This window comes from Hippoglossus hippoglossus, chromosome 4 (assembly GCF_009819705.1).
Source record: "Hippoglossus hippoglossus isolate fHipHip1 chromosome 4, fHipHip1.pri, whole genome shotgun sequence".
Lineage (NCBI taxonomy): Eukaryota > Metazoa > Chordata > Actinopteri > Pleuronectiformes > Pleuronectidae > Hippoglossus > Hippoglossus hippoglossus.
In genome coordinates, this window is record NC_047154.1 from 759006 (window position 1) to 780848 (window position 21843).

The window sequence follows — 21843 nt, forward strand, 5'->3', positions numbered from 1 at the left end:
GTGTGTCTGTGTGTGTGTGTGTGTGTCATAAACTCTCCAGCGAATCAAACAAACACAAAGTAAACGTTAGTACAGGTCTGTTCAGGTCCTAATAACCTGTAATGAGTGCCAGTGTTTATAGTGAAAGTGTAAGTGAGCGCAGGCCAGCATGAGTGGAGGGAGGACACAGACAGATCAAGTGGGGCTCAGGGACCCCCACTTGATCCCAGTTCCGGGGCAGTAAATAAGTAACAATGGCACACTGAAATTTGTCACACCAAACACACGATATTTCTCAAACAAGAAAAACCCCAGTTTTTTGAAGCAATGACCATTTCTTCTGCAGACTTATCAATTTATCTGGAGCTTTATTTTGACCCATGAAAACTCATCATGTACAACGCTGTCAGGCAGACAACAGATAATAAACAATAAGCTATAGGTCACACAGTATATATTTGTAATGATAATATTCCATATGCATTCATCCATCAATTACCACTTAGCCCTTATATATTTAGTGTAGCTAAAATCAGCAATCAGGACTAATGAGTCAAAAAGCGACTCACCAGATAATGACAAGAACAATTCCTATATTTTTGCAACTCACAGGTAGGTACAAATACATATGTTTCAAAAATATGTATCCTACGATAACGTATTATTCAGGTATATACTCAAACACACGTGGTGGCCTATAGGCAAGTGGATGAACAATGAAGTTCACAAACAGCTGGTCGATGGCACTACCACGTTTGCTAAACTAAATCTCTGGCCTGACTTGTTCAGTGCAAACTATTGAAAGGTGCTAACTTGGTGCTAGTTAAGTAAATCACTTACTGCTTTTATTCAACATCCCTCTTGCCAATGTAAACACGTGTGTCGCTGATAGCCTTGTTAAACACCACATTTCTCGAATGGAGTTCGGCGTGACGCCCTCTCCATACACAGCAGGGCGTACCGAGTCCCCCTGTGTGCAGGCTGGACGGAGGGGAGGGGGACATGGTGTGGCCCTCCAAATGTTCCGCTGAAGTGCAGCAGAGTCGCTTGTGAGGGCCGGGATGTTTTCTTGTGACGCCAACGTCGGTCAGTGCGTTCGTCAGGAGCCCGGGGGCGAGCGCCGCTGCAGCAGCTACCGACGGATCTGAGGTCAACTTGAGAATTAACGGTACACGTCCGACAGTGTGAGCCTCACAGCGGATTCCTGGCTAGCGCAGCCAGCTAGTCATCTCTACTAGCTTCTTGCTATGTAACGTTTTGCTCGTGTCTCTGATATATGTGTTGTTATCTCTAGGTGGCGTGTTGAATGGCAGCTTTACGTCTCCAACCACCAGCTACGCGAATTATTAGCGGTTATTAAGGGAGCTAACTCTATTGCGGCTAATAGGCGATAGCCCAACATACTTAACGAGCTAGCTGCAATAACTTGGTGGTACTTGTTTTTACTGTTCCCCTCATTCAGAGTCACAGTGGATGTTGTCCTTCAGGACAGTAACACTGACTAATACTCAGCAGAAAGAATAACATGGACGCTTTGGTCTGATTCCACTCCTCCGGGCTTTAACAGCTGTACACACACTCAACCGTGACAGAGGAAACACCTCCTCTTGAATAGAACCAACTCAGAATCGTAAGACATACGGCAAGATTTGGGAGTTTATACACTTTGAGCGTTTTATGTCAAGATTATAGTGATGTATAATCATCATTATTACGATCAGATGTGTTGGATATGTTCTAAAACATAATCCCCCTCTCTGAGATAATCCCATTAGGATCACTAGTATACACACACATACACATTCATATGAGTTAGAGGACACTGAGACTAAAATACGGAGGAGACCTGAACAGCAGTCTTCACTTTTAGAGCCAATTCGACATCAGATGTTGAACTAACAAAATGTTGCCATATATACAAAACTGACAGATAATTGAATTATTTTTTATTTGTGTAGCACCAAATAACAACATACATTATCTCAAGGCACATTTCATATTAATGTCAAGAACTTAAAATATTGTAGAGAAACCCATCAGTTCACACTGAACACTTATTATTTATAACATTATTACGTCTATAACAGCATTATTGATATCTGGGATCTCTGACGAGGGACTGGCTACACACTGAGTGCTTGTCAAGCTGATGCTGACACTATATACTGTAGTCACATACATACGTGTGTGTGTGTGTGTGTGATTTAATAAAACCTATATTCATTTCATGCATACATGATAATACAATTGATAATAAACCAGTGACATTGTAGAAACTGAATTGAAGATAGTAATTTCACAAGTGACCATCATGACAGCTACTAATCAAACCAATATAGTTTCTAGCCTAAATAAAATCAGTTGTGAGGAGCACAGGAGTGTGACCAGACACAAAGAAACCCAGCAGATGCTTAGACTGGTGTTTTCTGTAAACACTGTGAAGAAGCCACCCGCCTTTGTCTTGTGATGATACATAAGGACTGTGTATGAATAGCAGGAACGGGAAATTCAGACGGCATCATTCATAAAATAGTATTACTCACAACACAGAATGTACAAAGAAGAGCAGTGACATTTCCTTTATATCACACGTAACCAATGTGTCAGGAATGTGCAAAATGGCAGACGTGAACCCAGAAGCACGACACTTGAGCAGTTATGGGAGTAGACAAGAGTTCTGGTTTATTGGACGGGCAGAGGTCAAAAACCAGGCAGACAGTCAGTGATATCAAACAAATCTGATAGGGAGCAGGCAATCGGGAATCCAGGGTCCAAAAGGCAGGTCAGAGCAGAGATCAGGCAGAAGAGTGAAACACGGGATAACGCTGGGAAGCTAGGAGAAAACACACTAGACGATCTGGCAGAGAACAGAGGAAATGAGCCGGTATATATACACTGGGTGACTAATGACTGATGGAAAGCAGGTGAGTCTGGGGGTTCTGAAATGACACGAGAATTAGTACATGAAAAAATAAGATAACAGACAGTGAAAATGTTACGAGCTGACTGAAGTGGTGACACAATGTGCAATTTGTGCTATAGAAATTTGAGTCAGCTGATTATTGGCTTGATTTATTTATTTATAGTTTTTTCTATAAGGTCAGCAATGCTTTTTAAAATTCCCCTAGAGTAGAGGGTGGTGTTTTCAAATCCCTTGTTTTATGCCACAGTTAGTCCAAAGTAAAACAATATTCAGTTTACTGAGGGAAGATTCACAAAGATCTCAAATTGCATTGATAAACAGTCATAAAAGGTAAGGTGGACAGGATCAGCAGGCAATGAGTTTAAACATAAAACCTGTCATTTGAACTTGTTTGTAGTGAAAGATGGAAGCACCTCTGTAAAGTTTTCTTTTATATTTATTGGAATTTACAAACTGTAAGACAACTAGAATAACACCATCAAGATCCATGCATTATTCCCTGGGAAATCAGGTGGTCAAATGTAAAAGTTCAAGGTAACTGTAACCTCTCAAAACATATATTTTGTCTTGTGAATGTTATATCCCAGGAAAACCTCTTATGACCTGGAAAAAAATGTATGTAGAATGAAACGGCACTACTTGTAATATAATTTAGTGTCCTCTAATAAAACTAAACTGTTGGGTTTTTCTATAATAATGTGAGGTTTCAGCTGTGGAAGTTTTTGGTTCAGATGAGTTGTATTAACTGGGCAGTGGAGACAGAAGATTACAACAAGGCAGTCAAATTCTGTCTGATTGTCGGCATTCAGAGTTAATATTTTGTACCATTACTAGACATTGCATTTCTAGTAAAGGCATTGCAATACCTTTCATTGGATGCCCAAATGTGGGCGTGACACAGAACAAGTCTCTAACCCATCTCCCAGGGTGGAGCAAATAAATCTCTGCTCAGTAAGAGAGCTCTGTTGCAGAGATGCTGCCTGGTGCTGTGGCTCAGACATTCAGCCTCTCGTGTGTGATTGCATTAAGTCATAACATGATGTGTTTGAGTGCAAATCTAACTGGTTTATCTCTTGTTCAAATAGGCTCCAGTGTGCAATGGGCCATGTATGCTAGCTGGAGACGAAAATGAAACCCAGTCGCAACCTCCTCCTGGGCCTGTGCTCCATGCTGGCCATAGGATTCCTCTACTACTCATCAGGGAGGATCAGCTTACCAGGCTGGGGCCACAAATCATGTGAGTTAGAAGTGGCCATAATGTCATGTACAATATGACCTTAGTTAACTTGTTTCATTGAGCAGTGGGAAGTGCACTATCAGTGATAGGACTCCATGACACAAGTGCCTGACACAGGCAATGTGGCCTTCGGGTCATCTCCCCTCTGCAGTTAAGTATGTTCAGAACGTCTGCCCCACTTACTCTGCCCCCCTACTTGGCCCCCTCTGCTTAAATTGTGTAAACACTGGAGCAGCCTGCAAGTGACTGTCACTTTATGTGAATAATAAAGTTAAAAAACAACTACATAAAGATGTGTCTGAAAAGCTTAGTGAAAAAAAGTTACAATCCAGTAAAGTCCAAATGCTGGTGGATGTGGAAGCAGTTAATGCACACAACAGAGAGGAGGAGCAGAGTAGCAGCGAGGCATCAGGCACACAAACCCCAGTCAAGTTTTACAGCAGGAGTAGGTAGAGTAAATTCTGATACACCAGTTAAAGTAGATCAGCTTAGACCTGCAGGAGGAAAAGACACAAATTTGAAGAAAATGTGTGTGTATGTATGCTGCTGTTTTTTAGAAGTTTGCATCTTCACTAGCCTCACGATTCGATACGATTCAGCAGTCGGCGATTCGATTCACAACATCTCGATGCATCGACATGCATCACATCCACAATTTTCTATATTACTGCACTTGGCTGCATTTTTTTTTATCAATTAATACAATCAGTCAGACAAATATGAACTCTGTTTTTATCTAGAAAGTGCTTTAAAAAGTATTCTAGACTGTTACTGTTATTACAATTGTGCCGTAATTTACAAAATAAGGTTTTCTATTAAAATAAATAGGAATACAACAGGAAGTCTGACAGTGGTCAGTGCTCTCCACACTGATTTGACATTCATTCAGTTTAGTCTTGTGTGCTGCACCTAAGGCTAAAAAGAACAAACTCTGATTACAGCCTTTACGGCATCAAGGTGGCCCCACCTGGTCCCCCCTGGCCCCCCCATAGCAGTGCCACTGCACTAAGGTGCATGACTCCACTGGTCAACAAGTGACTCTGCTCCTCTGATGTTTTCTAATCATCACACTTAGAACTGATCCTTATAAAAACCTGCTGAATTCATATTTATGTTCCTTGATAAACGGGGCCTCGCTTCTTAACAATGAAGTTAAAACACAGCGTTACGTTGTAATCTGCGGGAAGAACTTGGAGTGTGTGTGTGTGTGTGTGTGTGTGTGTGTGTGTGTGTGTGTGTGTGTGTGTGTGTGTGTGTGTGTGTGTGTCTGCTCGTCTCTGTCCCTCTTCACACAAACTGATAACCCCATGTATTTAGTTATTAATCGATGATGTTGGATCATGACTCCGGATCGTTCCGGTCACTTTAACTCTGATGTCCTGACTGTGCGCGTCACGTTACGTCTCGTGTTGTGTAGCAGGTTTAAACATGTGTCTCATAAACTCTAGAGCGAATCAAACAAACACAAAGTAAACGTCAGTCCTGCACGTGTCCTCATAACTTGTGATCAGTGATGGTGTTTATTGTTAAAGTGTAAAGTGAGCGCAGGTCAGAGGGGGAGTGAGGAGGAAGCAGACTCTGACAGAGACTGACAAAGGAAGATCAGACCTTTAATGTGCGTCTGTCCTCGTCCTGAAGCAGCAGTGTAATAATTATGCAGCGGCGGGACATTGCTAGAACAACGAACGTTGACTCGATTATGTTCAGTCTCTGCATTGATGCAGAGTTGTCCAAGTCTACATCACGATGCATCTAAGAATTGAGAACTTTCCGCACCTATACTGTTTTACTGCTCACTATTGTTACAGAGAGCGACGTACCTGAGATATCACATTCACAAGGCAAAATAACGGTGTTTTGAGACATCACAGTGACCATGACCTTTCACCGACAAATTCTAATCAAGTCATCCCTGAGTCCAAGTTAATGTTTGTGCCAGAATATATGATATATCGCATTTACAACATGAGGTAATGTGACCTTGACCTTTTGAACAAAAAACTCTTAGCATTTCATCCTTTAGTCCAAGTGAATGTTTGTATGAAATTAGAAGAAATTCAGGTTAATCATTTTTTATTCAATTTAATTTATCCTCTGTTTACTACACGATTGTCACAGTATGATGTGTAAAGAAGGGTTTGGTGGGACAGCCCCGGTCAAAATGCCAGGGCAGATTTTTATCCCCATCCCTCTCCTAGAGACATTTACTCATAATGGAAGTCATAATAGAGCACTTACAGCAAAGATCCAACAAAAAGATCATGTGAAAAAGGCAGTCTAGAACAAAACCAAACTACCGTGGACAACGGTAGTTTAAATCAAATTATTCACATTTAAAATTGTCAGAACTAATTCATCCCAACAATGTTTATTTGAGGGTATGAAGTGATATAATTTAAACAAAGGCTTCATCAGAAAAAACTTTTGTCATAATCCAAAGGTGTATTGTGAAAAATCACTTAAGAAGAGCTATCTCAAAGTTCAGTTTATATAGATTAAACTAGATAGAATTTTGAAGTTCACTGTCCCAAGAATGAACTAGTTCGCGCTGATATCTTCTGTTTTTTTTAGCCTCTTGAAATCCACTGGTTGCTGGTTGACATTACAGACAATGACGAGGTAACATCGGAATTAAAGTTGTGAATATTGACATGCTGTACTTTGTTACAGCAGGTAGAACGGTTAAACACCCAAAACAACCAGCTAAGCCAAGAGAAAAGGTCACACTATGGTGAAAACATTTGCAATCAAACTCATCAGTCATTAAAAACATAGGCCCCTATTTTTGTCGCCACGGGACACCGTGCATAGCACGAATACATGTCCAGTGTGCAGCGAGAGTGACTGTTTCGCATTTGCAGCCTTGGTAAAAAGACGCATCAAAAAAAAAGGAAAGATTGAGATGAACCGGTGTGTTGGGGAGTGACTTTACCAACCAGACATACTTTAATACTTTTACCTTTTGGTGAGGGCTGTTTTCTTGAGTCTCAGAGAGAGAAAGAGAGAGGAGAGAGAGAACAAAAAGTGAATCTGTAAACTATTTATCCATATTTACTGTTCATAATAAATATTTATAATTTAGTTTAAGAGAATAAATGAGATTATACAGATACAATTTCAGAGGATTATGGAGCCCCCTGGTGACATTGGTACGAAACCTTTTTAGGGATGAATTTGTATTCAATTCAGTTCAGTCTTCTTGCATTCAGCATGCATTATCTCAAGGCACTTCACAAGACCTTACAAATTATAGAGAAACTCAACAGTTTCCACAATGAGCAATTACTTTGGTGACTGTGGAGAGAAAAAACTCCTTCATTAACTGAGGAAACCTCGAGAACCAGACTCAATGTGGGCCACCGTCTATATCGGCCAGTTGGGGTGAGTGGAGAAAAATGGGGGAGGCGGAGAAGAGAGAGATGTGTAACCATCATATTTAGGTTCAGTCAGACTGGTTGTTGTAATGTATCCATATCATTTCAATATCCTCCGAGGTTTGTCTTCTGATAATCTGATAATCTGATTTTGAATGGGGATAATTTAGCTCGTTAAGCCTCTCTCATTTTCTATTACTCTGGGACTCGCGCAATTAGCTCTCACCAAAATGACACTACACTGTTGTTTGGTGTGCACTCTCCCTCAAGGGAGGGATGGTTACTTATTAAAGCTGCTAGTGGAACAATGCTGACTCAACTTGAAAGTAGGCCACAAAGCAAACTTTGACTTGTTTGTTTGTTTTAATATTCTTTGGATTACTATATTGCTCTTAATAAAACTGGGTAGATTGGTCAGTTTTCATTACGTATTACTCAGCTGTCCAGCTCCTAATCGTACTGTTTCACTTTTGGGCTGAGAACAAGGCTTTACATAATTTATATTTGCAACATTTATATTTCCACTTTCTTACATGTGTTAATAACAAGGAATGTGAAGCACATATGAATCTGTTTTTAGCAAACATGTGTCTTTTGTGATGTGTCTATTTAGAGAAAGGACATTCTACCTGCAGAAGCTTTCAATGTAACCATTTTACCAGTTGGGGGAGCCAGTTTATTTCATTAGAGACACAATGTTTCAGTTGTGGTTTTAGTTTTCCTAGATCTTTACACTACTTCTACATGGGTTAAAATATGAATTCATTGTTGAGGCAAGTTGCTGTTGATAGTAATTAATTTCATCCGTTTCATTAAGTATCCTCTTCAGAAATATAGAAGCTGTTCTCTGGTTCAGTTATTGATAATGGAAACTGGCCTGACACCCACTCAAACTAATAATTTATGTTGTACACAATGTTTTATACCATTGCCAACTTACATTAAGTTTTCTTTTTCAATTGGTTGGCAGTGTTTCTAAGACTTTCAAAGGGTTAGCTCTGTCAGATAAATGTGTTATCCTAGTTCTGAGAATAAATCCACTGTTTTAGCTCCTTTTCCCTTCAATAACATTTATTAATATATGGAGAAGAAAATCCATATTTTTAAATAGATAATCATGTCAATTAAAAATATATGCTTTAACAATAGAATATAGTTTTTCATATTGCCACCTCTTGACACAAAATAATTTTCTTTTAATCTTGAATTATAGTATGTCAGATTATTGTAATTGGTTATTCAACAATGCAATTTTATTAATTTAAATGGGCAAAGTTTGATTATGTTGAGCTGATGTAGTACCACACTGCAATTAATGTGATATGATGACACTTTCCCACACTAATAATTTTAGCAGTTTAAAATATCCTTACAGCCAGCTCAAGTCAAACTAATTGCTAAATCATTCATCCCACATTAAAGAATATGCTTTTCAGCAAAGAGGTGTTGAACTCGATGCTTCTCGCACCTCCACCTGTGCCAAGTGACTAGCTACAGCGTCAATCAGGAGCCACCCATCTGTTTTGCCTCTTTAATCCTTTTCAGAGATGTTTCACTTCCATCCTCCGCAACTAGCTGTACACTACTTGTCAAATTTTTTAAAAGACATCAATTCCTCAATTAGCTGTCTTTAAAAATTTACATAATTAATGTTTGTGTTTCTGAAACTAAATGATAGAACAAATAAACAATTGAAGATTTAAAAACATTTCCTTCAGGCCAAGATCATATTTTGATGTATGGAGGCACTCCTCCATGGTCCACCTATATGGTATGAATTTAATCAGTAGCTTTTGCTAGGTCTGAAGATCAGTGCTTGTCGTGGGTCTTGGCTCCACAATTTCAGCCAACTTCCTCAGCAGGTCAACAGGCCGGGCTGTGCGCACTTTGCCCTGGGAAGTGAAGCTGTCCGAGGACCTGGCTCTGTGCACTCTGCCTGTGGCAGTGGAGCTGTCAAAAGCACTCCTGTAACTTTCACCGGCAAAAAAAAAGAAAAATATGCGGTGATGATGGTATGAGCTCAATCCAACGGTAGGGTTCACATGACCCTGGTATTGCGGTTACTGTCCTAGCCCTACTTACTCCCACCAAACACTGCACAGGGCACACTTCTCCTTAACACCATACCTCAATTAAGTTGGCTAGACTCAAAAGGGTGTCATACATGGCTCTATTAGCAAGCTTATCCTTGCCTCTGACACCTTGAAGTGGTCAGACCAATATAGTGGTCTGGCAGCCCCATGCAGTCCATTAGAACTGCACATTCTGGCTGACTACCTTCACCAGATAGCCGTCTTCCCTCATCCTGGTCACCTCTGTAACCGCCATTGGCTTCTTCTCTTTAGTAGATCTTGGCTTGCTAAACCTATCAAAGTCGGGTTCCTCCATTGTGGGCTTCTTTCACCACCTCTTGGGTCCTGAGCCTTGCAATGGCTTGCTCTAGAGTCTTCTGCCTCTTCAGACAGTCCAATGCATGTCAAGAAAGGACTGGTTGAATGGCCAACAAAGTCCCAGAGGACAACCTCCACTGGGCAGCTTAAAGTTTTCTAGTCGTTGGTTCTCTTCTCAAAGGCTGCCTTTGTGTCTTCCTCCCGGAGCACTGTGAGTTCAACACAACTTTCTTTGGGGACGCCAATTATGATATCAGGCTGTGGTGGCATCTTCTCTTAGTCAACGACCTATTTTTCTTTGGTCTGCTGGCAGCAACACAGGTCTCCAGAAAATACACCTATTTGATAAGCAAAGATTACTTTTTAACCTACGCATATCTGTATATGCTTTCCCTCGGGATCAATAAAGTATCTATCTGTCTATGTAGGAGACAGTTGGATTGGATGTTTGTGCACAGTTTGCTAAGGATGAAGGCTGTACTCAAATGTCCTAAAAAGGTTGATGAAGTTGAAATTCAAGAATAGCTAATTTTCTGCTAACCTGTGTCCAAGCCTTATTAGAAAATGTGTTATTTTGAGCCACATAAATGTTTGTTATTGAGTGCACTTCAGTTTTTCTTGAGTTTGTTCAATTTTAGCAGCCAGAAAAGCAAATGTGCTAGAAAATTCAACTGTGGATAATTTTTTTCTAACTTTGTGACAGCTTGTACTGTCTTTGTAGATTGAATGGCTTTTATATTCCAACAGTGGTGCCAATGGTGGCTATGGCTTTTCTTTAAGCTGCTTTGAAAGGCACCATTAAAGGGGGAAATCAGTTCTGAATATCTGAAATCAGTCATGAATCTGAGATTTTTTTTCATACAATGGTAACATGGACCACTATCAATACTGCTTATCCTTTGATGGTTGCGAGAGGGTGGGGGCTGGAGCCAATCCCAGCTGACATTGATCGAGAGGTGGTGTACACCCTAGCATTTGCCCCAGAATTAATTCAATACCCGGTGTGCACATGCACGAAGCTCACGTGAAACAGATTCTGTGTGTGAGTGACAGCTAAAGAGTGAAAGTATGGTCCCACACAAGAGAAAGAACTGCATTGCCTGCCACAACTGCAGCTGAAACTATGAGGTATGGCTGTCTGTGTGGACGATAAAAACGTCATTGACCACAGCTTGAGTATGTACTAGCTCGTGGTAGAGTAAATAGCACTGCACACACCAGGTTAGCAATCTCTTATGTTATTATGACAAGTTTAAAACATTTTTTGGTTCATTATGAACCAAAGGCCTCCCTCGAACTTCTGATCATTGCTCCACTGTTCTGCACAGTGTCGCTCATTAAGCTGCTTGGTGGATCCTTCCCGCCTGGGTCTTCCTCAATGACCTGTTTGGGCTTGGTTCTTTTCAGGTCATTCAGGTTACTGTAAAAGCAAATGAAAAGCATCGGCGAGGCAATGCATACCATTCTTGCATGTTGTAGGGAGGGTAAAAATACAAAGATTAAGTGATTAATTAATTGTCATAGTCTCGATAAAAAGATATAATCTGCAGCATGCCACTATTATGAAACCTGTAGCACCTTTCAATGTGCCCTCTTGAGACTGGCAACCAATAAGAATTACAAATGACATTGACGAAAAACACTGACACCTTTTACCCTGACATGACTGTTTTGTCAGACTTTCACATTCACCCTACTTTTCAAACATTGAAAATCTTGGAGCATACTGCCGAACAGCATACGGCCTCCTTCCCAATCCTGACACTGTCATAATTTACCACATTATATAAAGGTCAAACTACCTTTCTGCACTGGCTCTAAACAGTCATATAGAATCTTTCAATATGAACATAATAACGTTTTGAGACTGGACGTTACGAGATGTGCCAATACAGAAATGTCTTACATTTATTGTAATCAAATTACTTAAATGTTGTAAAAACAACCTGTTATTGATTTAATATTTACCTACTTTTATCACTCTAGTGTATGACAAGCAAGGGTTCCTCGTCAAGCTGGATGGTAGACTGTGAGTATACGTGTTTTTACATATTTTACCTTCCAGTCAAGGTACTATACTACAGGGATAGTATCAGTCATATATAAGTGTTTTTCATTAGTTACCTGTTATTTGCCCTGCTGCGGCGCTCGCTGTCTCTCAAAGAAACAAATTGATCGATGGGTCATAGTCAGACTGACCATCAACAGTACTGTTAGATTTCTCACTGTGTTGGTCCTATAAAAAAATCCATAATGTTTTTACTGTCCTCAGCAGCCAGGAAAAACTCAGGAATACGACCGCCCTCTGTAAAGCTGTGACTCTAGCTCTATAAGCTGTATAATGTGATTATAATAAAATCTATAGTTTATGTGAAAATTTTAAAATTATCTGACTTAATTCCTTCATGTCTGCAGGCCTTTGGAGCTGATCTATAAGTACAGCAATCTCAGTGAGGGAGCCTGTAAGCCTGGATTTGCAGCTGCAAAGATGACTGCCATTTATCCAACGTAAGAATATACACTTTATTGGACATGACTGAAGGGAACTTCTGTTTTAAGGTGCTACAACGGTCAGATACTATGTGATCAGTGGTTTTCTTTTGTAAACCCATGCAACCATTGGTCCATCCCAAAAACACATGTGCTCTTCAGATTTCACCATTTGATAAATGTGAACGCATTTTACACTAGTCAGTGCTGATGATGTTTTAACTGCTTATATAGTACAATACATTTTAACCATTGTAAACACTTCTCTGGAGTCTGGCATTTTCCTAAGCTCACTCAAATCTTCAGTTGTTAAAACTCTCTTAAAGAAGCACAGTCTAGACCAGGGGTCAGCAACCTAAGGCACGCGTGCCATCATTGGCCCGCGGCGCCATAATCATTGGCACACAGGTGATTTCTTATTAAAGAAATGTTCAAAGGTTTTGCCGTCACGCAGCCTGTATTATTTAGCTTGATTGATGTTATCACCTCCCAGCCACTAGGTGCCAGTAATGCGCCATAGGCTGGATGCCAATCGCCATTAAATAATAATAAGAAGAAACCTCCCAGCCGGCGCTGCTCGCATTTTCTCGAATCTCCGTGAAGTGCAGCCGTTCAGGTGTATTGGTGATGTCATGCCCGCTAGCTAAAAAACGAAGACACAGGCATTTCAGCCCTCATGGGCAGAAGTCTAGGGCTTTGTTTTTCATAAGGACCGTGCTGTGTGCACGTTAGGTTTTGAAAATGTTGTTTGCCGAACGTCCAGTGTTAAGTGCCACTTTGAGACAAAGCACGAAAGAAGTTTCAAGGATCAGGCAGACAAGGGAGAATCAATCAATCGTGCAGTGTCCAGGTATGAGAAGCCAACTCTCTCAAAGTCTTTGAACCAAGCTTTTGCAATTCTGAATAGGAGTGTGGTTGGTGGGGTTAATGGCAAACTTATTATTGCAATCATAATGAGATAAAGTTTCTTTAAAGTGTTGTTCTATATATAGCCAATATGGATGGAATAAAATGACATGTCTGTTGGAAATATTGATGTGGTTCAATAATAAAACTTAATATAAAAAAATGTTGATATGGCACACTAATTCACAAGAAAATTTCACATTGGCACTTATTGTCAAAAAGGTTGCCGACCCCTGGTCTAGACCCATCCAGCATAAGACACTACAGACCAATCTCTAACCTTCCTTTCCTCAGCAAAATTATTGAAAAAGTTGTTACAAATAGTTAATGGATTACCTGGCAACCAACAAAGTGCAGGACCTACCAATCTGGTTTCTACCCCAACCACAGTTGGGCTACTATTGCAATGCGCTGCCCAGGAACCTGTAAAAACCATCTGGATAAGCTGCAGCGACTCTGCTGCTAAGGTTTTAACAAGAAAAAGGATATGTGAACATTTAACACCTGTGCTAAAGTCATAACACTGGCTTCCAGTTAATCTTTCAATTGATTTTAAAATTGTAATGCTTGTTTTTGAGGCCCTTCATGGTCTGGCACCTCAATATCTTACTGAAATGCTTGTTAGCGATGAACCAGCTCTGCCACTTTGAACATCTGGAGCAGGCCGAAAACTGGTGAAAGTGCCTTTAGCTTTTACGCTTCAAGCCGCTGGAACATCCTACTATATTATGTCAGGTGTGCTCCAACACTACCATCTACACCATTTAAATCTAAGATTTCATTTTTATTTTATTTTTCTTTTCAACTCAATCCTACTATTATTTTATGTCTTTATTTTATCTTTCATTACAACTTCTTTTTAATTGTTTTTATTTTTCTTTCCTTTGCTTTTCTTTTTAACCCTTGCTTGCCTTCGAGGGTGTATCCTGCCTCTTGCCCAATGGCAGATGGGATTGGCTCCTGCTCTCCCCATGACCCTCAAAGGATAAGCGGCACTACTGCTGTCCAATGACTATTTGCATTCATTCACTCAGTACAGAGATACAGTCACAGTGGGCAAGCAGTGTGCTGTAAATCTCTTTGTTATTCTTAAAGGTGGAGTAACTGATTCTGGGGAATTACTTGATATCTGAACACCCCTCCTTTCACTGCTCCTTGAGCACAGAGTGCTCCCAAGACCCCATTTCTGCCTCTGCATTATTAAAGACCACACTGTAAAAGCCCTACACCTGCTTATGTTTTAGCACTATCTTTGAAGCAAGTCTGAAGATACATGCATCTGAATGGGCCTATGTGTTGTGCAGAGTCTATTTTTTGTCCTCTGCTGCTCTGTTATTGTCCCTGTGCGTGAGAACCTCAGGCCAGTTCACCTAACCACTTACTCTCTAGGCACGAGAGACACGCAACCCTCCGACCCATTGCGGCCTTCAGAATGGACGTTAATGAAGAGTGCTCATGGAGTCCAGTTTGAAACCTGTTAAAATAACACAAGTGAATTCTTCTCAGTAGAAAGGCGTGTTAAAATGCTTCAGGCATTCTTGACCCATTTATTCCACCATTTTTCTCAGCCAGGAACACAGCTGAGAGAGCCGGCCAGAAGCTCTAACAGGGCCGTTCAAAAACTGCTGCTGTTTCCAAACAGATATCCATGTTCTTTATGTCCATGAATCTACAATAATAATAATAATAATAAGTGGTTTACGAAATAGATGGGAATAAAACGACAAAAATAAGAACGCTAACATAAAAGAAAATATTTCAAACAAACCATAACCATTAAAATCAGTTACAAATCATGCATTAAAGGGCTTTTTTTATAAAGATATGTTTTAGGCAATGATTTAAAAACAGGTAAAGAGCTGGTAAGTCTATTTTTACTACTACTCCTTTCATAGCAGGATATTTAAGCAGGACCAGTCCATCAAAACACACCATGCACCAGTAAAACTGTATGGAAACTGAAAGGCAAGATACATCATTAGTTACTCTGCAGAAAACTTCTCTTTCAATTATTTTGTAGGTTTCTAGTAAAGTCAAGTCGATTTTATTTATATAGTGGCAAATTACAGGCACTTTTCATACAGATTAGGTTTTGACTTATTTCTCATGGCCAATAGCATTTTTCTGTCCCATTCTTGTCAGTGGGATATGGAAGGCACTGAGGAAATTACATTACATCTAGTGCATCTCTAAACTCTTACTCAAGGGTGAACAACTAGAAGTTGATGGTCAAGGTAACTGTAAATTCAGAAAACATGAAAACATATTCAACGGACTTTTCATAAATTCTTGTATTATCAAGTATTCACTATATATATTATTAGCCTGGACAGACACGGATGTAAGCTAAAACATGACTGTCAGGTGGAGGCATACAACCACAAGGTGGTAATTCCAGTTATAATAGTATTGTAATAGAATTACAGACCCAACATTGATTTTTCAATACTTCAACACATTATATTATCATTTAGTCCATTTAACCACTAACTAGATTTCGCAAGGAGTTAATGCAATGTTTTATTTCTATTGTCTATTTGGCTTTTGGAAATCCTCCGGTATAGTGTCCTCCCTATGACATGTCATTTTCTTTAACAAATACTCATTTTCTATCGCCTCTTTATGTTTACTTTTCAACAATTGTATCTTTTCTTTTAAATTTATGTCAGAGTGCAAATTAAACTTTGTCATATGGGAGGCAAGGGTGGTCAGAGGAAATCTGAGGACACTCAATGACACCACGCTAAATGTTTTATTGGAATATAAAATCTTGTTTGATTTGTCATCTATCATCTTGAAAAATGGACTCACTCATAAGTACAGTACATCCAGTACATAAATGTTGAGTTGTGCTTAAAAAAAGAAGTTGAGCTATGTCGTTGTTCATTAAGGCCTATTCCCCCAAAGTGGAGACAGATGTGAGGATTAAATGGAGCATAACATTTCTAATGCTGTGAAGCAACAAACTAACTGAATATACTTACTGTCAATTCCGATTTTTAGGCATTTATATGCTGGTAAGGTAAAGCTCTGTGGCGAGAAAATTGTAATACAGTAATTTCTAATTCAATGAAATTTTAACTTTGCCATGTCCTCTCAACCTGTGTCAGCAAACATGTCACAGCTTGAACTCTGAGCTGTCAGAAACCTCCGAGGTTGTGAATACCACAAGTCAAGAGGGGACTCCTAAGCAACCACTCTTTTTGGAATTTGAACATTGTTATATCTTAGTACAGTATATGTTAGGGTTGGGCGATATGCTAAAATGTTCCAATTGGCCACCGTCAGCCCAACAGCCATTGATTGACGATATGTTTGTCAGTTGTGTGTCTGTTTACACAAGCAAACGCAGAGGCACAGGCCTGTATCAGTGAATGCATTTAAGGAAGAGTTTGTTGAAAGAGGGATACAAAATCACTTATGTAGGATTATTTGGGATTTAACATGGACACAAACGTGTTGTGTGTCAAAAGATTTGAACACAACGCATCTGCACAAGCATTTGCAGATACATCATCCTGCTGAGCACAATCTTGTGTGATTTTTTCCCCCCGTACTATTCAGGTACAAGAAGAACTTGGTATTAGCACCCGTCCTGTGAGGACAGTGTTGAGTTTTCTGTTTCCACCTAGTGTTAAAATGTCACAATGTAGAGTTCAGGTGGACCCAAATGTCCCAAAAACTGGAAAAAAACTGGAAAACTAGAAAAGGCTCCAACAGGGCTAAAGTAAAAAAAAACATAGAAAACACCAGGAACAAGAAGATAATGGGAACCTGAAGAATACACAGGAAACAAGACAGCGAAAAAACGTGGCGAACCAACAACGTGTGAAAGATGAATGACGAAGAACTGACAAAGGGAAGCACAGGGACTTATATACACAAGGGAGGCAGGGTTGATTGAACATAGGTGCAACACATGAGGAACAGGTGCAGACAATCACAGGGGTGGGTAACAGGACTAAGACAGGAAGTTAAGCGAGAGACACACAAGGAGTAGAAACTTCTAAATAAAACAGGAAACTGAGAACTCAGGGGGAAACAACTGAACACAAACCTAAACACAAGGAAACAAAGGTAAAAGTCCATAAACCAAAGAGTCCAACATAAAAAACAAAAACCTTTTATCTGAGAGTCCAGAGTCCTGACATTAAATGCATCTCGAATGTGTATCCTGTGACCTCTTGTGATCAGATCACACTCACCATATGCAAATAATCACGGCTGAATAATGTTGTTTTTATCCAGAGTTTACAGATGCATTTAATGACACTGTTTGTGTGTGTCAATGTGTGTCTGCATGTCACAGCGAGCGAGACAGAGAGAAGGGGGCAGATCATTATATCCTTATAATAGCAAAAACACTGGTAGGTAGGATGTTAGGATGTTGGTTCAGAATCAGAATCAGAATCAGAATCAGAATTCTTTTTATTGCCAAGTATATTTACACATACAGGAAATTGCCTTGGTGTGGTTGGTGCCTTTGGACATAAAAACAACAAATCGGACATAAAACAACAATATATACAGAAAAAACAATAGGTTATGTTATGGGCACGTGCGGTGCTAAGGTGCAGTGATTCAGTTCAGTCCCCGGACCACCTGGACAAGTCTGGTTGGGGGAGTAAGTGGGTCAAACTTCTCCCTTTTGGCTGCTGAGTCAGAGTCGGAGTACTTGCTCCCAGTCTCACTGGGTTTTGGAGCTTTGTCCTCTCTCACACACTTGTCTCTGGGTTTGTTTTGTCAAAGGTAAACTCAGAGAGACCGTGGATTAGCTTGAAACACGATCCTGTAAATCCGCTTAAGCATTCTACCATTAATCAGTGCATCTACACTGTTAACATCAGGGCTGTACGGGTCTCGGACAGATAATGCATTGATGAATACCACTTCTTCATTCTTACGTGTTGTAACATGTTTTCTTCTGTATCAACAGATTCACCAAACTGGCGCCCATGTTCCTTGATCCAAATTACAAACGATTTTCCATGATTGGTGATTACTCGCCTCCATTTGGGGTAAAATCACAAGGTATGATTACACATTCCTATTTTTATAGATTAAGGTATTGCCAAGTTGCATAATGATATTGCTAAAGATGCCCGGAGTGGACAAACCAGTTGGATTTGAAGTCTCGCATTTGTATACTGATGAAGCAGCAGGAATTCAACTGAATAAAAACGCAGAAGCCAGACTGGGAGGTTTTTATGAAAGGTCTGTAGGAGGTTTGTTAACAGAAATGACATTGAATGGAGGATAATACTTATAAATTAAATAGTAAATGGTCTGTATTTATATTTATATTTCTAGTCTTGATGACCACTCAAAGCTCTTTACAGTACAGTTTGCCATTCACCCATTCACACACACATTCATACAGTGCATCTATTAGCAGCACTTTTTTCTATGAGGGGCCTTTCGGGGTTCAGCATCTTGCCCAAGGACACTTCGGCATGCAGATGGGGAAGACTGGGATCGAACTGCCGACCTTCTGGTTGGAGGACGACCGCTCTACCCCTCAGCCACAGCCGCCCCCTAGTTTGTTAATTCCATAAATTAACAACAGAAAAAAACAAGGGAGCATTCACTGACGTCATCAAGGAAACAAAAACGCGACAAGGTGAAATGAAACATGACGACAGAAACGAGGATACGCACTGGTGTTGTCTCCAGGAAACCAATCTCTGCTAAAAGACAGTTTCAGACCGACGCTGAAGTCTCCAGTTTTCTGTTAAACAGGTAACTTACCACATCAATTTAAATTAAATCTGTTGTTTGATAGATCAGTTTTACTACTATGCACCAGAAATGCAATGTTTGTATTCAGTCAGATACTGGTATTGTAACATTTACACTATTACAGATAGATCCATATCTATCTGTTATCTATTCATGCCCAAGATCATAGTTGTAATTAACATCCTAGTTTAGTGAACTTCCCACCACGTCAGGATGTAAATATAGGAGCAGACCACTGTGTCATGTAGCACTTATTTACTAACTGTTGTTTTACAACTTTCTGACTGACCCTGATACGTCAACTCCAATGAAGGAAAAATCTTTTTCAGATCCAGCTTTGTCTAACAGTGGAGGTTCCACTGGAACAGACAGGCAAGTTAATGCATTGAAAAATGTATGTTGATTTTCTAATATGTTTTATCGTCAACAAAATTTTTCTTTCTTCCATTCTTTGTAACTTTCTCTTTTTTGTGTCCTGAAGTTTGTTCATATGAGTGATGTAATTTATAAAACAGACTCTGGAGGTTGTCCCAGAAACTTCAGAAATTCAGGGCCTTGAGCAAAGAGTTCAATTGTGATAACTTTTTATCATTACATGTGTTGTGTTTACTTTACATATTACTCCTTTCTCTGGGTTTGTGGACTTAGGTGCATATTTTTGATGAGGAGAATGGGAGTACTACCCCAGGAATGTATTATCTTTTTTAACAAAACACACGTAATTTCACAATATGTTGACCGTCATTTTACCATATCTGTGAAAAAAGTTGGTAAAGCTATAGTATTATAATAATATGTTTCCGCAGCTTACAAGTGCACCTGCAAATGATTATTTACCTGCACAATCACCGTTCAAAGTTGTTAATATGTATATCAGGTATTGAATGATTGAAAACTGTGATTTCAGCTTCAGGGGACAATACAAAAAGAATGTCAGAAGATACAGTGTCAATGCCCTGAAAAAAGCCTATGCATACATCTTAGAGCTGCAAGCAAGAATTCTGAATCGCAGAATCACAAGTAAGATGCCTCGAAGGAGGAGCCTTCATCCAGATGACCCCAGAGGATTAGGATTGGTACCCCCCATACCTGCACCATCCATATCAGAATTGGTGCAGACACAAATCAAGAGACATCTAGGTAAATTAGTTTTTTGCCTTTCTTGTGGCATATAAACCCTGTAAGTCATACTGATATTATCATTACTTTTACAAAACTGATGCAACTGTTTTCAACAGGACCACTATTCGATGCAGCTGGTGATGTGGAATGATCCAGATGGGAGGTCACCATTCGTCCTTGAAAAGCACAGCTGAATCATGGTGCCTCTCGGGCACACAAACCTGTGTAAATAAATCAGTTTATGGATATAATATTTTGTTGGGACCTGGTATTTGTGAACTACAGTTCGGCCTACATGTTTGGCCAAATCCTGGCCACATATTTCTTTGTTCTGGAGACAAAGGAGAGCCTCCAGTACTCAGTCTCCCAGGGTGCTTCAACTTCACACCTATTTGTTAAAACTGCCCCTGGACATAACTTTTGACCACTATTGGTCACTCTGGGCCCCATGACCCATGAGGTCCCCAGGCCAATATAAGCCCAGCTCCCTCTCTCTTCATTCTCTTTCCACTCAACTCTTTCTACTCAATTCTCCTGGAGGAGGGGTGTAGATCTCCAGCTCACCCAGCCAGGGAAACTTCCTCCCTACCCAAGCTCTACCAACCTTCAAGCAGGCCTGCCTGGAGCAGACTGCTGAAACCTTCCAAAAGGCAGCCTGCCTAAGAACTTCAGCACAAGAGCTGCATCGCACAGCAGAACCACAACAACAGGAGCCACAAACCAGCAAGACCACTTCACTGGACTTCAAACAGCAAACCTTTTTCCCCTTTTCATGGACTGGTAACACAACTGGGCTTAATAATTATACTAGGCTAAGCAAAGACTGTTCAATTCTATTCATGTCATGTTTATAAGTTTGATTTGTGTTGTTGTGATATTTGGTTATAAGTTATTTGAAAGTTAATGTTAGTTATGTTATGCTCTTCACGGTCTTTCTTTGCATGCAAATAACTACTTTCTCTAACCTGGCACCAAAACACACACACACATCTCCCAAACTTAACACATACATGTGATCTCAGCCACATGTTGTAAATACTCCAGGGAGTCTTTTGTCTTCATAGTGGCCAGCCGCCATTTTGAAAGCACTCACTCACACACGCATACTCACATACACATCTGTATATAGTAAGTACACCTTTAGTAGTTTGTGTTTTTATACTTTTATTATCTTCATAATAAATGTTTTTTCTTTAACAAATGTTGTGTCTTCATTAATGTTGCATGAATTTTGCCAACCTCTACACTGTCAAGAACTCCATATCCTTCAACTTTGCTAACTACCTATATGGTAATTTTGGTTATAGTTATTAATTTTATTATTAATCAGAGTTCCAAATTTGTAGTTAGTACTTTCATGAGACTTAATCGATAAATTGGCTATCTTTTCCCTTCCTTTGAATGGTGGTCCCCCGAGGTAACTTTAATCAATTAAAGTTATTATTTAATATTAATATTTTTTATATTAATATTCAATATTTCTTTTCCGATAACCAAATTCATTGAATGCCCAAAGGCACACCATTTAATGGTGTCACGCTTAAGGTATCATATGCACAACAATTTATACAAAATAAATACAACAAATCTTTTGAATTTCTTTATTATCGCACTTTTTATTCCAGTGTGAACTCACTTGAACAAATATGAATAATGGGAAATGTGAATATTCATAAAAAAAAA

General features: G+C 39.7%; 1 protein-coding gene across 2 annotated transcripts in view; it reads left to right on the forward strand.

The window, feature by feature from the left end:
- The first annotated feature begins 923 nt into the window (after nucleotides 1-923).
- The window catches only part of st3gal3a (ST3 beta-galactoside alpha-2,3-sialyltransferase 3a), a 36933-nt gene continuing 16013 nt past the window's right edge, over nucleotides 924-21843 (forward strand). Inside the window, exons 1-5 of one of the 2 annotated variants that reach the window (XM_034584075.1) lie at nucleotides 925-1147; nucleotides 3988-4139; nucleotides 11890-11932; nucleotides 12319-12411; nucleotides 18236-18330. In XM_034584075.1, coding sequence (XP_034439966.1) covers nucleotides 4031-4139; nucleotides 11890-11932; nucleotides 12319-12411; nucleotides 18236-18330 — 340 coding nt within the window. In that variant the 5' untranslated portion in view covers nucleotides 925-1147; nucleotides 3988-4030. Of the gene's footprint in view, nucleotides 1148-3987; nucleotides 4140-11889; nucleotides 11933-12318; nucleotides 12412-18235; nucleotides 18331-21843 lie in introns of both variants that reach the window. The other variant, XM_034584076.1, reaches the window with a different exon arrangement.